Source organism: Silurus aristotelis (assembly GCF_946808225.1).
Source record: "Silurus aristotelis genome assembly, chromosome: 11".
Classification (NCBI taxonomy): Eukaryota; Metazoa; Chordata; class Actinopteri; order Siluriformes; family Siluridae; genus Silurus; species Silurus aristotelis.
The window spans coordinates 15,218,189-15,235,466 of NC_139584.1; the positions used below are offsets into that span (position 1 = coordinate 15,218,189).

The 17,278-nt window shown below is 38.4% G+C and overlaps 1 protein-coding gene across 2 annotated transcripts in view; it reads right to left on the reverse strand.

Moving 5' to 3' along the window:
* Nucleotides 1–16,872, reverse strand: part of ccser1 (coiled-coil serine-rich protein 1) — a 91,375-nt gene extending 74,503 nt beyond the window's left edge. Inside the window, exons 1-3 of one of the 2 annotated variants that reach the window (XM_083553650.1) lie at nucleotides 12,935–16,872; nucleotides 10,964–12,118; nucleotides 4,706–4,890 (exon numbers count right to left, since the gene is read on the reverse strand). In XM_083553650.1, coding sequence (XP_083409776.1) covers nucleotides 4,706–4,890; nucleotides 10,964–12,092 — 1,314 coding nt within the window. In that variant the 5' untranslated portion in view covers nucleotides 12,093–12,118; nucleotides 12,935–16,872. The remainder of the gene's footprint in view (nucleotides 1–4,705; nucleotides 4,891–10,963; nucleotides 12,119–12,934) is intronic. The other variant, XM_083553651.1, reaches the window with a different exon arrangement.
* Between the last annotated feature and the right edge of the window lie 406 nt (nucleotides 16,873–17,278).

Below are 17,278 nucleotides of genomic sequence, written 5' to 3' on the forward strand. Positions count from 1 at the left end.
GGCATCTCAAACTTCATTAGATTATACAGGAAAAGTCTCTTTCTTTCTCTCTCTCTTTCTGATGAAAGCACAACATAAAATATTAACCAATGATTTGTATAAAGGGATTGCAGGACAGCGTTTTGCTTTTAGTACCCTACATTATATACCCTTTGAGCACACAAAGCATCACTAATAGTGACTGATACTGTAAGTTCCTACTGTTGTTCATTTGCAGGAAATGTGCCATGCAAGGTTTGGAGCCATTAAGCAAAAAAAAAAAAAACCATGAAAGTCATTAAGACCACAGCAACAAATATCAAACATCTTAATTACCCAGTGAATACATTTCCTGCTTTGGTCAGGTGTCTGTTCTGCCTAAAAACCACTAGACATGAATCAGAAGTAGCACTTCCTCTTATGCTTCGGAAACTAAATCCAAACAATAGAACAGGATACACAATAGGGCCAAGTTCTCTTTGAGAATTAAACTGGATGTGAAACTGCTTTAATGTTCATGCTCACGTTGAATAATCTGCCTACACACAAAAGATTTATAAAGAATTTGATACAGGAATCTACGTAAAATGATTATAAAATTCTACCTAAAAACTATAAAAACTTTTTTTTTTTTTTTTTTTTTACACAATGTAATGTACAAAGGAAAATTCTTTAAAAGATTAATAGTAATATTTCCTAAAATAACAAGCATATACTTTATATATATATATATATATATATATATATATATATATATATATATATATATACACACACACACACACACACACACACACACACACACACACACACACACTTTATTATTATTATTATTATTATTATTATTATTATTATTATTATTATTATATAATAAACACACAAGTTTGTGGACACCAGACCATTTCGATGCACATTTTGTCTGCTTTTGCTGTTATAATATCCTCCTTCTTAAAGGAACATGTTCCATTAGATTTTGGAATGTGCTTGTAGAGATTTCTGTTTATTCAACCATAAAAGCATAAAAAAAAAAAAAAGTCAGCAGTGAGGAGGCCTGGAGTGCGGTCAGCGTTCCAATTAATCCCAAAGGTGTTCGGTCAAGATATTTCACTCCAACCCATGTAAACCGTATTTTCATACAGCTTGCTTTGTGCACAGGAGCACTGTCATTTTATTTTAGGTTTATTTGAGGTTTAGGACGCCCTGGTGTGTTTTTTTCAAATTTTTTTTTTAAACAAATCCTGTCTTGATGATGAGTTCTGAAAGATATAACGTCATGAAACGGCTCTTCATACTGAGGTGCTGCTTTGAGTTCTGCACTGCCGTGGCGACTGTATCGATTGCATTCCACGCCTGCTAATTAACATAACCAGCAGTAATAAAAACGGACTGCAAAGCCAGACCATAATGTCTCACCTGCTGCCTGCTCTTGCACACCCTTTTTTAATGAATATGGCTAATAATAGTCTTGGAGTTAATACATACTAAAGCACTAGTGAGTGTTCAAGGGGCCTGGAGAGCTATTTATTATGCTTTTTAAAGTAAAGTTTCTCAGGGGAAAGACACATCCATATTTACCCACAGTAAAAAAAAGAAATCCGTGCATTCCTGGTAGACATCCATCTGAAAACCAGAATGTTAGTCACTGTGTAATGAGGCTCAGTATACTTTATTAGCTTACAAAATCTGACAGCCTCGGCTTCGGAGATCATTTTTATTTTTTGTTATACAGGGAGGTTTGAATTTTTTTTATTGTGTACACGATCACGAGGCGTTTGGCACGCTTTCAGGGACTTTGCATTTTGCTTTTGTTGTTTCCTGCATATGTATGTGATGCCATGCTTTCAAGTGCCATATCAAACCCATAGTGGACAAGTCCTTGGGCATTGTACCCCCTCTCCATAATTGGCATAAACAGTGACTGCAAATCCCTTGCAGAAACGATTAAACGTTTACACGGGGTCAAGATTTTCACTGTTGATCTCCTGCTGCTCAAACCGAACACTAACACCTGCACGGACTAGTGCAGGACAGGAAAAGAAACAAACAGCATTTTAAATCGTGTTCCACTTTTCAATACTGTAAGATTTGACACTTGGACGCAGACATATTTCATCTTTTTTTTTTCCCCCCAAATGAAACAAAAAGGATGTTACTGAAGACGCCACTTTCGATATACATGGGATATAAAGTCTACATCCCCTGTTACAGTTTTTCTCAGTTGCTTTGAAGCTTTTCTCAGATCAAAAATTCTATTCTCAAAAAGTACTTGTTCAACCTCCACATCGTGTAGTCAATTGTGCACATCGTAAAAGCAATTTCTCGTCGCTTTGAACAAATTGCCAATGCTTCGGTACATTCATTTAACCGATCGTGTGCAATTGTCTGCTGTCTCCTACGTTATCAGATGTCTACATTATACTGATTCTCAACTGATTCGTTTTGACCCCCAAAACATCTCAGCATCAGTTCATTGCATAAGTCATTCATCTGTCAAGCTTAAACTCCTATTAAACTGATGCATTGTGCAGATGAATCTTAAAAGTCACCGATGAAGGCGAATGCTTGGCATCAGATCGACCAATGATCAACCGGTTCTCTAAAATAAGTCAAAGGTGAATCTAGTGTACCTTCAATTGGCGAGTATATACAGACAGAGCAAAACACAATTACAATTTTCTAAAAGTGGATGAATAACAGTAGGTCTGGTCTCTTGCAATCAATATCCCACATACAGTAATGTGTACATTTGTGCTGTTAGAATCAATAGATGACATACAGAAGAAATTCAGCCTTGTGCATTTTCAATCATTGTGACCCAAAGCGTAGTTTACATCAGGAAATATTGAAGCTGTGCGCCGTCATACCTACGACACGACATTTTGACGATCTTGTTTGTGAACAATGACAAAATGACTTGTTATTCTGAAGACAGATGTTCATTGACAAATACTTACTTCTGAGAGCTGAACTAAGGATTTTGAGAAAAAGTACAGGCTTTGGCAAGAAATCCAATGAGATGTGCTCAAAACTAATTGTTTCAAGAATGCACTTACTGCAAATATTAAGAATGATTCAAGAAATGCTCCAAAGCAATTGAGGAACAACTGTACAATGGCAGATTTTGGTATATAATAATAGATGTTTTGAATCAGGTGCAGCATCTTTTGCTTTGGCAAAAACATGGTAGATGTGCCAAACTGTAAGGGCATCTTACAACTGAAATAAAGCAGCATTAAAGAATGATGCTGCCACCACCATGTTTCCCTGTGGGAAACATGGTGTTCCATGGAAAATATATAGTTTTGGAAATTTTATACCCATCTCCAGATCGATATCTTTTAATAAGTTGGACACCATGCATGCCTTGTAAGCTCTTTCCAGCTTACAGATTATCTTTAAGTGGGATTGATCTGATTTCATCGATGCCAGCTGTACAGTAATTACTTTTGAATGAAGATAGAATGGTGCATTCTAAACACAGTTACGTCCCTAATTATTTAATCCGATTCACCTTTATTCAACCAGGCTACAAAAAACTTTTTTTATTTACTCATATACACAAAAACCTGCCATTTTACCCAAATGTGTGCAGACTTTTTTAACCACTGTACCAAACTGAGTGTGTTTGTTTTAGCGGAGAAGTTTAATGGTCGTGTTCCAAAGCAATAATTCCCATGTAATTACAGTACAGCAGTGGACAAGCAAAAAGTAGATGGTCAAGCCCATGTTCTTCATTAGAGGTTCATGATAAATTGAAGTTATATATACAGATTTGATTAACACCTAACTTAAATCGCTCATAAATGCCCACAGGAATATGACTTCTAAATCTAGGCAAGTTTTTAGAACTAGTGCTCCAAAAAAACCTCACAAATCTCTTGCTTCTGTTGCCTGTGTTTACCCAGCCAAGGTGCTGAAGCAGGAAGCACAAAAAGCCAGAAGGCAGGACCTTTTTGACTCTGGAAGCACACAGATAGTGCTGAGCATGCCTAAGTAAACAGATCTGCCTCTTCAGTTTGGATGTGTGTTTTTTCCCCCTTGGGGTGAAAAGTTAATCTGTTTTTAAAGAACGGAGGCAATGACTAGGTAAGATGGTGTGTACTCCAGATATGGCACCTTGCCTTCTAAAAGAGCTGGATTGTTTGTTTAGCACCAGAAAAAAAAGATAGATGTGTGTGAAGGTGAACCTAGGTCAATTGTGAAAGATTTAAACTGTTCTTCAATGAGAGTCAGAGGCCAGTTGAAAAAATAATGAGTAAGGAAAATGTTTGCAAGCATGCATGATAAATGAGCGTGCATAAAACTCCCTAGAAGGGACGAGCAAAATCTCTGGATACCACAGTTAATTTGATGGAGCATATTATATTCTAGATTTTAGACTTTTTGCCTAAGCACAAGGGAAATCTGTGTGGGAGATGAACGAATCCAACTCTCATTTTAAAACACAGAGCTACCAACTTCACGATACTCATGAGAACTAGTTAGTATACTTTTTACTGCAGTGTACTACCTTCATAAATGTTTGATTAGATGTGGAATGGATCATTTAACACTGCGTTATTAAGGTTGGGGTACCGAGTGTTCCTTCTTTCAAATCCCTACCAGATTTAAACCAAAAATGATTGGCAATCAGCGTCATCTATTTTTCTAATGGTTCGAAATGAATATATACAGCAGAATGTGCCCCCTTCCCCGATGCTGTAATGATCTTGAAGACCCTGCTTACCAGGCTGCCCAGTTTGGAGGATGAGGAGTTGGTTCGGTGTTTTACCAGCATGCTGGTCTCCATGCAGGTATGCTCTTTAAGGTTGAGGTGGAGTCTTGGTCCTCCGGCTCCCTCTGAAGCTGAGCGCAGCCTCCGCTCTAAACGGATCACCTCACGTCGTGGACTCATACTGCTAGACATCGACACTGTGGAGAATGAAAACACGTGAGATGTGGTGAGATTCCAAAAACAAGAAATCTGGTGAGGAAAACGCACAAACAAACACAAACAACAAACAGCCTTCCATTAAAGTGTATTTACATCCAGCTGCAATAGAACCAAGATCTCAGAAGTAGAATTCAAATACTTTATTTATCCCATAGGGAAACTGTTGGGTTGCAGTTGCTCTTAGTAAAAAATTAAGTAAAGTTTAAAGTAAATCAAAATAATAAAATGTACATATTAATTTATATATTAAATGAAATGGAACTAAATGTGCAGTAGTAGTGAAAAAGATGGCAGAAAGGTCAGACTACAATGAGAGTTCCACAAGTTTTTGCACATGCAACAATTATTGTTATTATAATTATTATACTGAAATTTTTGCACAAATTTCTTTTCTATATAAATAAATCTTTATTTTTATTCCTAATTTATTCTTCTATTCTATATAAATCCAGGCATTGTACATAAAATACATGATTTTATTTTCCTTATTTTTATATTTAGAGATTACTTTACATGCCCCTGTCTCAGAACCTAGTAAGAAGAGGCTTAAGTTCCAGAACTATTATAATGTCCCAGCCCCTGTGATGAGGACGTGGGATTGCGGGATAGCAAAAGGCCACTACAGTTTCAGGTTCAAATTCTTGCATTGAACAGAAGCTGGTTCTACACATACTGTAGTGTCCTGCCTGAATCAGATTCTGCCATACAGTAGGCCAGCATTCTCAATGTCCCGACCCTGATGCTGAAAACTTGTATGGCCTAATCTTCCTTAGCAGGGAGCTTTTTAATGAGAACGAGCTATAGGATGGATGTCAGGATCCAATCCGATTGGAGTGATTGAGGGTGGCTCCAAGGCCTGTCTGTGTTATTAATCTGTACAACAAAAAAATACTTTAACTATATTAACTAGTGCTGCGTATCAGCAAATGCGTACCACGATACAGGGGTCGCGTTGCGGTATGTTGCGATAAGCGAGGCGATATATTGGGATATTTCTTAGTTTAGGAAAAGGATGTAATTTGAGTAAATCTGTCATTAAGAGCACACCAAAATATGCAAACCTTAAAGTAATTCAAAGAGAACCCAGTGGGATCTGAACCCGTATCACCCCTCAGTGCCATCAAGTGTTTTGCAATACACAATATACTTCTCTTTTTTTTTAAACATATGCACATAGTCGTTACACATCTAATATGAAGTGGGATTGATGATGATGATGATGATGATGATGGTATTTTATTATTAGTAGTACTATTTGCATTGGGCTAGTAGTAAAAGCACGATCTGAGCGCTAACTAGTGTTTTACATCTAAAAGCTACAATCCTAGAAAAGCAAGAAAATAAAGAGCAAGAAAGACTTTTATTTCTTCCATAAAGGTAGAGAATGCAGTCGGACAAAGCAGGACAGGCATGTCACGTGCCCTCGCAAGTGCATTCCGCACTAAATTTAGGTCTTGTTTATAGCAATTAAGCCTCGTCTGGTTATAAGAGCGAACACTAACAGCACGTGTAGTTTCTGAGCTTTTTAATGACATTTTCACATTTTCCCATCTTTAAAACAAACCACACATAAACAGAACATGTGCCTTCGGCACAAGACGGTCAACGTCGCTACTACTTCCGGGGCAAAGGGAAAAGTTACCCATAATAGTTTTCACAGCTGTTTACGTTCAGAGATGAATGACTGCTATCTATCTAGTGGTCGGGATATAAACTTTAAAAAAAAAATGAAACAATTGGCATGAATCTTTTTTTATATCGATATTGAGAATCGATACAGTATCTCCGAGCAAAATATCATGATACTTACGTGTCTCGATATTTTCTTACACCCTAATATTAGGTTTTAAATAAATTCCAAAATTTGCTGGTTACAATGATAATTCAATGTAAATATAAAAAAAAACTTCTGCTTGAGTGCAAGTGCAAGTAAACGAAATAATGAAACTCTCTGATCTTTTGCGGTTTAACCTCGGTCTGTTTTCAATTGTGTGCCACCACTGTGCCAAGTTTCTACATGTAAATCGATAAAATAATTGAATACGCTATCCGAGAGCTTTTATGTCCTAACACGTTGCTTTAGTTACATAGAGTTTGAAATATATTTACATATAGTGCACATCATTTGATCTGCCCGGTGGTTTACAAGGTTTTCAGATTCATTTGCACCCCAACATTAGTTCAACAAAACCTGCAGCACAATTACCTGTGCTTATACCTACTGTACATACTGAAGCAGCCAGGAATTAGTGAGCAATAGCAAATTATATGGTGTCAACATGTACAAATTGACAACATGAAGACACAACGGCGTTCGTCAACATGCCTGTGACGACGGCCAAATCCACATGGCAAAAGCACATTCAAGAATTATCTTTCGATTAACAGCTACATCGAGTACAGTTTACTTTCTCCAGCATAAGCATTAAAAAACTAGAGAGACACTGAGAGCAGCCTGTACAGGAAGAAATCCAATACAGTTGAACAACAAAGTCTGTCTTCTACAAAACCTCTTAACCACCAGAATTTTGGAGAAGCAGAAATGTTTTTTTAGATCTGTTATTAAACTACAGCGAGATGTTACAGTTTCAGCGAGTCGATCATTTCACAGCCATTATTCGAACTTCCTTCCAAATGTAAGAAAAACATTTTTAAATAATAATACAGTCATGGAAAAAAAATCAAACCCTTTTTCTATTCAATAGGAACTAAACAACTATTGTCCTCACCAATTTCTATAAACAAACACACCTCAGGTGACAAAAAAAAAAAAAAAAAACACAATAAATGTCAATACGGAACTACCAACCCCAGTTGCTAAAGATGGGCCAAAAACAGGGCATGCAAATGACTTGGAACACACCAGAAAATCAACATTTGAACAGAGAACCAAAAAAAAAAAAATTACAAAAGTGCTAGAACGGCCAAGTCAAGGTCTAGATGTCAAACCCATTGAGATCTTAAAGAAAGCTGTCATAAAGAAAAACCCGTACATATCAATAAACTGCAGCATTGTTGTACATAAAAAGTTCTGCATAAGGTTAAGAGACTAAAAAAACTCAAAGAAAACACGTCTTTCACGTTACCGTTGCTAAATGCGATTCTACATTTTATTTTATTTTACTAACTGATGATCTGAATCTGAATATTAGGAGAAGTTTTTAAGCCTGATAAATAAATACAAACTGAATTTATCTATTAAAAACACTAGATTATTAAAAAGGGGTTCCTAACTGTCTAAAGTACAGTACAGACCAAAAGTTTGGACACACCTTCTCATTCAAAGAGTTTTGACTATGACTATGAAAATTGTAGAGTCACACTGAAGGCATCAAGGGCTATTTGACCAAGAAGGAGAGTGATGGGGTGCTGCACCAGATGACCTGGCCTCCACAGTCACCGGACCTGAACCCAATCGAGATGGTTTAGGGGTGAGCTGGACCGCAGAGTGAAGGCAAAAGGGCCAACAAGTGCCAAGCATCTCTCGGGGAACTCCTTCAAGACTGTTGGAAGACCATTTCAGGTGACTGCCTCTTGAAGCTCATCAAGAGAATGCCAAGAGTGTGCAAAGCAGTACTTTTTTGTTATGTATATAATTCCATATATAATTCCACGTGTTAATTCATAGTTTTGATGCCTTCAATGTGAAGCTACAATTTTTATAGTCATGAAAATAAAGAAAACTCTTTGAATGAGAAGGTGTGTCCAAACTTTTGGTCTGTACTGTACATTAAACACCATTGATACTCTGGCATTTATGTGAGATTTCTGCGAAAAATATCCTTAAAATTCATCAAAATGAAACATATGGACAAGTATTTGGACAACAGATTTTTCCAGCCACGTGTGGTTCTTTTCCAAACTGTTACCACACAACTGGAAGTGCACAATACAAAAAGAATTACATGTTCCCTTTACTTGAACTAAGAAACCCAAACCTGTTCCAGCAGGACAATGTACCTGCGAACACAGTCAGCTCTATGAGCATATGGTTTACATTGGTTGGAAGGGAAGATCTTGATTGGCCTGCTACTTTAAAATGAACTGGAATGCTGACAGCACCACAGGCTTCCTCACCTCATCTACATCAGTAGCTGACTTTACTAACACCCTTGTAGCTGAATACAAATTTCCAAAGCTTCCACACTACAAAGTCTAGTGCAGGGGTCACCAACATGGTGCCGCAAGGACCACATGAGTCGCCCGGGGCCTTTTCTAAAAATAGCTCACCATAGCGCCACTTACCAGTGAGCTGCATCTAATTTTTTCTAATTTAACTTTCTTTAAATCACACTTGCATTGGTATAAAGTTATATATAGTTATATAAGATTATATAGGTTATATAAATAAAGCTTTGCATAATGATATTTATCTGTTTCCTACCTTGTTAAATCATTGTTGATAATTATTGTGAGAAATCATTAACATGATCAGTTTCTTCAGATAGATAAATATCATTAATTATTAATATTAACATATATTTAAAAGGTAAAAACAGCAAATTTGTTATTTCAGAGATGTGTATCAAACTGGTAGCTCTTCACATTAATCGGGACCCAAGAAGTAGCTCTCAGTTTCAAAAAGGTTGGTGATCCCTGGTCTAGTGGAACGTCTTCCCAGGAGAATGAACATTAAGAAAAAGAAAAAAAAACATACGTATCTTATTGTAAGGAGTCCACAAACTTTTTTCCATATAGTGTAACAGGGAACAAAGTTAATGACTGAATTGAACAACTTAAGTGAAGTCAATATTTACTCTGTATGCAGACTCGTCCTATGCCGGCACCCCCTGAATTTCTGGGAGGCACATTGAGATTATTAAAATGCCCCTCGTGTAGTTCAGCTCAACCTGTATTGACTTGAGCTCATGAGACAGCCGTTTTTTAGTTGTGTCTAGACTAGCGCCTTTAAAGACGAGCGCTTCTCATCATTAAAAACCGATCTACGTGCCATATACGAGGAGTGAGATAAGAACAGCGCTGGCCTTTTGCGTATTTCCGAAGTCAAAGCATGATATATTGTGGGTACGGCAAACTGGCAGACAGCGGAGCTTGATCTAATACTACTTGAGTCGATATTGTGGAAGATAGATGGGCTTAATTTTAAAATCTGAATCGCTTGTAACGGAAACACTTCTAGTTTTGACAAAAGGATAAAAAAATAAATTAAAAAATTAAAAAGTCATGGACTACTTTGTTACTTCGTTCGTTACTTCGTTGCTCTGTAAAAGATTAAGATGCTAAGTTTGAAATACTGCTCTGTACAAGCTTTAGTTAGACGTTTCTACTCCTTTTTCTGAAAGATTTTATTTACCATAGCCTGATCATTTACTATAAAATGTAAAAAAAAAAACATACACATGACTAACGGCAGCAATGCAGGTAACGGTTCTGTCTTCAGTCAAATTCTGAGAGCCGAATTAGTAAGAAAACCAAATGGGATTACTTAACAGCGGTCACATTATAATCCCTTTGTGAGTTAACGCTTTGTGAGCTTTAAGGGTTTCTGGTTTGTACACAATGAAGGAGCACAAACAAACACAGATTCGGTTTATTTTGGCTCGGAAGAGGGTTTGAAAAAGAAAAAAAATGATGCCATACTACATTCCTCATGGAACCCTACTTCAATTACAGTACGCTGTGATATATAATGTTTCCTTCTAAGCGTAGCCTCGGGTCACCGACATTCAGAATAGCGTTTAAAAGCCGTAGTGTTGAAAAACATTAAGCGAATGTATTTGCAATTAAACTGTAACTGAACCCAGTTTAAAGCTCATGCGTTAAAACTGACAAACAAATAAGACTTTTATAAGGGATCCTGAGATCCAACTGAAATCTTTGCTTTTCTAACTCGTGCACTCCAATTTATAGCCTTACAGTATTTTTAGTCCTGTTTGTACTAAGAAATGTTTTTCTCTTCCATGTTATTTATGCTGTAAATGTAAACGAGTCCAAAAAGAAAATAGTTAACAATAGTTTTGTACAATAGGTTGTCTGGTTATTGTGTGAACATTACTCAGAGTACTCCCCTGAATTCTCTCTTCATCATACCTGTGTGAGGTTTCCTCAGATAGCTTGGTCTGCTCTCCAGTTTGCCATGGCCTGCTGCTTTTCCTAGATGCTGGGCCAGCACAGTATTTCGGTGCGTTCTTTCTCTGGGCTCTGCGTTGGAGCTGCTCTCCTCGCTCAGCTCCGGGTTCGGCTTGTTTTCGCTCGCCTCGATGCGATCCTGGTCCTGATGCTGCACTTCTGCTGTATTCAGTGTTTCTGGCTCGGTTTGGACGGTGGTACTATCGCACTGCGTGTTGGCAGTTTGGCTAATGTCTGGCAGTACAGGCTTCTCCAGAGTACACTGCTCGGGTTTGGCACACGTCTGCGTAGTAGAAACACCTTGGTCGATATTCTCAGGAGGGACGACTTCAGCTGGACTCGGGACAGGTAAAGCATCCACTTCAGAGACGGTGTCCTCGGTGACATGGACGTAGTCTGAGGGTGTAATGGCTGTTGTGCGGTCTTCGGAAACGATTGGGGATTGAAGCGAGCTCTCGGCAAGCTCGCCAGGCCAGGACCCTGGAGTTCCTGTCTTGGGAGCATCGTCCTTGCCTTGATTATGTTCAACCTGGTTGGAGGAGTTCTTGGAAAAGCGATGGTGAGCTGAAAAAGACTTAGGGAGAAGCTTTTTTGGTTTGGAAGATCTCTTGCTGCTGACATCATCCATGAAACCTGAATCGTCGCCCTCATTCGTCCCTGAGCTGATGCAGTTGATGAAAACATTGCGGCTGTTGGGAGCTTTCTCAAAATCCTCCGTCTGGGAGCGACTGAGCTTCTTCTTGTGTCCCCCAAATCCGAACGAGTGGCGCGTCTTGTGATTGCAACCGTCATTGAAGCTCGGCTCGGACAGCCGGCTGCGATTGTCTGCACTGAGTTGGCTGGAATCAGCACGCGGCTCGCTGTTCCTCTTGCTGTGAAAGCTGATCGACGGCGTTCGGAAAAGACTGCGCCGCTTTCCCGTGCTGCTGGAGCTCGAGTTGGTGCTTGAAGGAGAGGACGTGTGCACGCCGTTACCTACGCCACCGGAGGACGGAGACGATGGCAGAGAGTCCTGCCTCTTCCTTACACTGCGCCTGAAGATGGGCAACCTGGAGACCAGGGTGGAGCGGCGTGGCCCTGATTCACCCATCAGGGATGAGCACCAAAGTTGTCGATCTGATCAAACGAAAAAAAAAGAATATTACCATTATAAGCAATTAAATGTTACAAGTGCTAATGAAAACAATCCGAGCTGCCTTGCGCCTTGTTTGTAAAACAAAGGAGTGTGAAAGTGACTGAGAAACTATAGGTGCTTTCATACTAAACTGAACAGAGAACACCCATTTTTACACGCCTATTGTTGGAATGCAGGTTTCATTCCAGTCTGGGAACAAAACAAAAGTGCATTCACGCATTCAATACTCAGAAAAGAATCCAACACAAGGTTATTGTTTGTTTTTTGTTTTGAACACATGAACACCTGTACAGTGCCCAGCATCCAGGCTGACATCATCACACTGAATGTTTACGTTAATGTGACACACACCTGACAGCCTGCAGCGCCTGAACGCACGGAGGCAAAGCAGATCCGAGATTATTTAGCAAATAAAAAACGTTTATATTTTTTTTACGCAGTCTCCTGATGACTCTGTACGCATTTTACACTCGTTACTACAAACCGCATGACGTCAGCGCCATTAATCCGAGCTGGACCGGGCAGAGACCGGGGCTGGATTCTCTGACACCTCTGGCCATTATTAATAAAAGCAAGAAAAATGCATGAAAATAACCTCTACGGTAGCCGAATGAATAGCTCAGGTTGTGTGTACTGAGGTGAACAGAGAAATAAGGGCTCTGCCTGTCAATCCCGAGAAACAGGCTACTGTGTATGTTAGCGTCGCTCGCGCGCCCGCGCGCTACAATAACGAGCCCTGCCACGCTAGTCACATCCATGCTAGGTCAGCAGTGTCCGAGTTAATATACAAATCATACCTGAACAAAACCCAACTGATCGCTGCTCTGTTTACCGGCGACTCCAATCCCTATTCTGTGGCTGGCGGGTTCCGTCGCATGTCAGTTTCCTCCCAGTAAAAGCCCCGGTAGCACCAGTGCACCTAAAATGACGTGGAGCCTGGCCGTCCGCTTCCGCGTTGCTGCCGCGGTGACGTGAGCACCTTGTCGTCACTCACCGTCAGCGCACAGGTAAGAAATGGCTCAATCCCAAATAGTCTCTCTTCTCTTTCTCTCTCTCTTTAAGGAGGCAGCGTGTGAAGGAATGATTCCTCCAACCTATTTAGTGCGATTCATGCACTATTTGGGACTCGGCTGGGAGCTGAAGCATGAAGGACGCCGGTGTCTGGTGTGAGGTTTCATCAGCATCCATAATATTACACAGAAACTGTCACACGCATCTGTAGGTTTCAGCTGTCACGTGTTTCCCTGTGCAAAGGCAGGACGAGGTTATTTGGAAGGGATCATGATGTGATGTGATTTCATTTATTTATTCTGTCAGTCAATTAGTCGTTTGCTGATTCATGCAGTTTACTTATTTATTTATTCATTCAGGTATTTATTTATTGAGTCACTCAGCCATTTATTCATTCATTCATTCAGTCAGTCATCCGTTCATTCATTTATCAGTCTATCCATCCATTTATTCATTCGTTCATTCATTCATTCATTCATTCATTCATTCATTCATTAATATATATAGTTAGTCAGTCAGTCGTTCATTCATCCATTCATTCATTCATATATTCATTCATCCATTCATTCACTAATATATTCAGTCAGTCAGTCATCCACCCTTTAATTCATTCATCCATCCATCCATCCATTCATTGATTCATTCATTCATATATTCAGTCAGTCAGTCATCCATTAATTCATTTATCAATTCATCCATTCATTCATTAATATATTCAGTCAGTCAGTCATCCATTCATTAATTCATTCGTTCATTCATTCGTTCATTCATTCATATATTCAGTCAGTCAGTCATTCAGGTATTCATTAGTTTCCTCAGTCATTTGTTCATTTCATTTCCATTTTATTTGTATAGCACTTTTAACATAATCATTGTCCCAAAGCAGCTTTACAGAAATAAATCTGTTTAGAATATATATTTCTGATTTTGCATTTAAAATTCATTCTATATAAATTTAGCCCTAATGAGGAAGCCAGTGGCGAGGTGGCAGGGAAAAACTCCCTGAGAAGTCATGAGGAAGAAACCTTGAGAGGAACCAAATTTCTCATCTGGGTGAAACAAAATATCCATTCATTATAGTTCCATCATTGTTGAGGTTGTCACTGTTCACTGATGGACAATTGAATGCAAAACTGTTCATGGTAACTGTCGTCCTAAACCATTGTTGCAGACCATTTATATTTTTTACAATCCAAATTAATCTTCATAGTTCTTAAATCTAACCCTACTTCTTCATTTTCTTCTTCTTTTGGCTGATCCTATTAAGGGCCTCCACACCCCTCTGTCCTTTACATCTGCCTCTTTCAAACCAACTACCTGCATTTCTTCACTCACCACATCCACTCCTTGGTCTTCCTCTTTTCCTCCTTCCTGGTGGCTCCATTCTCAGCATTCTTCCACAGATTTCCCTCCTCTACACATGTTCAAACCATCTCAATCGCTGTCCCTCTAATACATTTTTTTTAATCCTGTCCATCCTCGTCACTTCTAATGAAAATCTTAAGTCTATATACCCTGACTATTTTTATGTGATTCATTTATTTATTCATTCCCAGGTTCACTATTAAGGAACATTTCGACCCAGAAATTTGGGGAATTGAATCAATGATATGGTGATGAGTTTTTTAATTTTTATTAGTCATTTAAGGATCAGAGTTATATTTCCCCCTTAATCTCAGCTAATTAGACACAAAGCTTTACATGGCTATTATCGTTTTATTTTATTGGATTGTTCTACATGGATGCTTACCTCGTTTAATTAAACGTCGTTTGCATTTTCCTCACTTGGGTGGATTATAGGCTTCACATGAAAGTTTTTTTATTATAATTATCTGATTGAGCTATCAGTCACATGGACCAGTTAATGGACCACAAGGCTGCAATACACTCGATACAGGCAGTATTATCACTGTTAAATAAAACCTTTTAAGGAAAGTTTCATGTCACATGATACATAATATCCTTTTTTTTTTATAACACGTTTCTAATCCGTGTATTATCAGGCTTAGTATCTGCCACACCATGTGATGGAGTTGTTGCCATGGAAACCAGGGCATTAATACATAACTGGGATTTGCTTTGCAGTAAGGAAACTACTGTTGTTTATAGAATGAATGAACACCTGAGTAACCAGAATCCAGAATTAAACTAATATATGTTTCAAGCTGTTATAATGACTGGGAAATACACACTAAGTACCAGGTATTGACCGCCACGCCTACATCCAGTATATATTCATATGTTGCAGTGTGTTGTGTCGCATTATATTTGAGGGTGTTATTCTTTTGGAGACCACACGGTGTCGTTGTTGCCTTACTATAGTAGAGTGCTACATAGATATTTTAGATAGAGCATACACTCATATTTCCAAAGATATTTATTCAAACCATTTTGCTAAAACTGCGTTTAAGTGTCCATTATTGAACAGTACACCTCAACTATAATGGAGCTATAATAAATAGATATTTTGTGTCCTCCGGATGAAGACAGGTGTCCTTTAGACACTGGTTCCTCTCAAGGTTTCTTCCTTACACCATTTTGGAGATTTTCTTTGCAACAGTCATCAATAGCCCACTCTTTACGGATAACCTTATTATGGAACGAACTCATAGACACTAAACTTTCATAAAAAGTGACTCATCTCTGTAAACCTGCTTTGGGACAACGTCCATTGTTAAAAGTGCTACACAAATAAAACTGAATTTACCTGCAAGTAAAAAAAGATAAATGAGGAGCCTAGAGTTATTAAAGGACAGTGACACAAACACCACAGGAGTTTTACCTGTGTGTACATTCAGAAAAGACCCCCTTCCCCCCTTTTCCTCCCCTTTAGTAGTGGTAGTAATAATAATAAAAAACAATCCCAATTCCAACACTTTTATTTCATATCAAAACCCCACAATGGTAAATCAAAAAAAATAATAAAACAAATGTAAATACAAGTGACTGACAGCTTTTCATTTCCATTAAAGCATCAAAAGCACAAAAAGCAAACGTCACAACCCGCCAGCTCATTTTAACTGTACAGTACGTCCTGTGGGGGGTGGGGTTTAATATTGCACACTACTTCACACACACCTGCACCAAGCCAGGAGATTTGCTAGAACATGCTATAAAGTGCTATCTTTAGGATGAGTTGAAATGACCACTAAAATACATCGTGTCCTGTTTAATATGCAAGTACAGCTCACGTAAATCTCGATACACTTACGCTAAAATCTACGTCAAAAGTGATTAGTGAAAACAGAACTGTCCCCCGTTCCCCCACCGCAGCTTAATACCCAACATCTTAACGTGCACAAGGAGAAAAGAAAAGTTACTTGGTTACTATTACACTCTGCGACACAAACATTGTAACTTTGCCACAACAAGAAAAAAAAACCCACAAACCAGAAACTGTAAACTACTGTGCATAGATTCTCCATTGAATCCGCCGTGGAAAGAAATGTGACAAACAGTGATTAGTGTGATTAGTGTCTAGAAAAACAAACAAACAAAAACAAACAAACAAGAAACTACTGGAAGATCAAAACCATGATTTCATTACTTCCTGATGTGACACTACCATCATCCACATGATTATTAAATGATCACAAACTGGTTTCTACTCACAAATTCTCACAACACGTAAAATATATTATTAGTATCAGTAAAACAATATATATTAAAAAAAATTTAAAAATAAAAAGAGAGAGAGAGAGAGAGAGAGAGAGAGAGAGAGAGAGAGAGAGAGAGAGAGAGAGAGAGAGAGAGAGAGAGAGAAAGAATTGTAGCCATAATATGAGATGCTTTCTTTAAAAACAAAAAGTTCCTTTCATAAAGGTTTTATGCTACAAAAGAAACAACAGAAGTGTAAACCAGCAAGTAGGAAAGAATTGAAAAACATTGCAATTTGAAAAAAAAGCATCTTTATAATAAAAAAAAATTGCAATGAAATAAAAGAGATTCTTTAAAACTTTTAAAGACTGAAAATGTAGAAATCAAATGCTTCGATTTGGTAACTCATCGGGTCCCAGCCTTAGAGGCGAACAAACCCTTTGAGGTTTAGTGAATAGGCACGTGTTTATACCACCGCCTCGAAATCATCCAAGCGTAAAACCAGTGCCGATTCTCATTTCAGGATGAAGAGG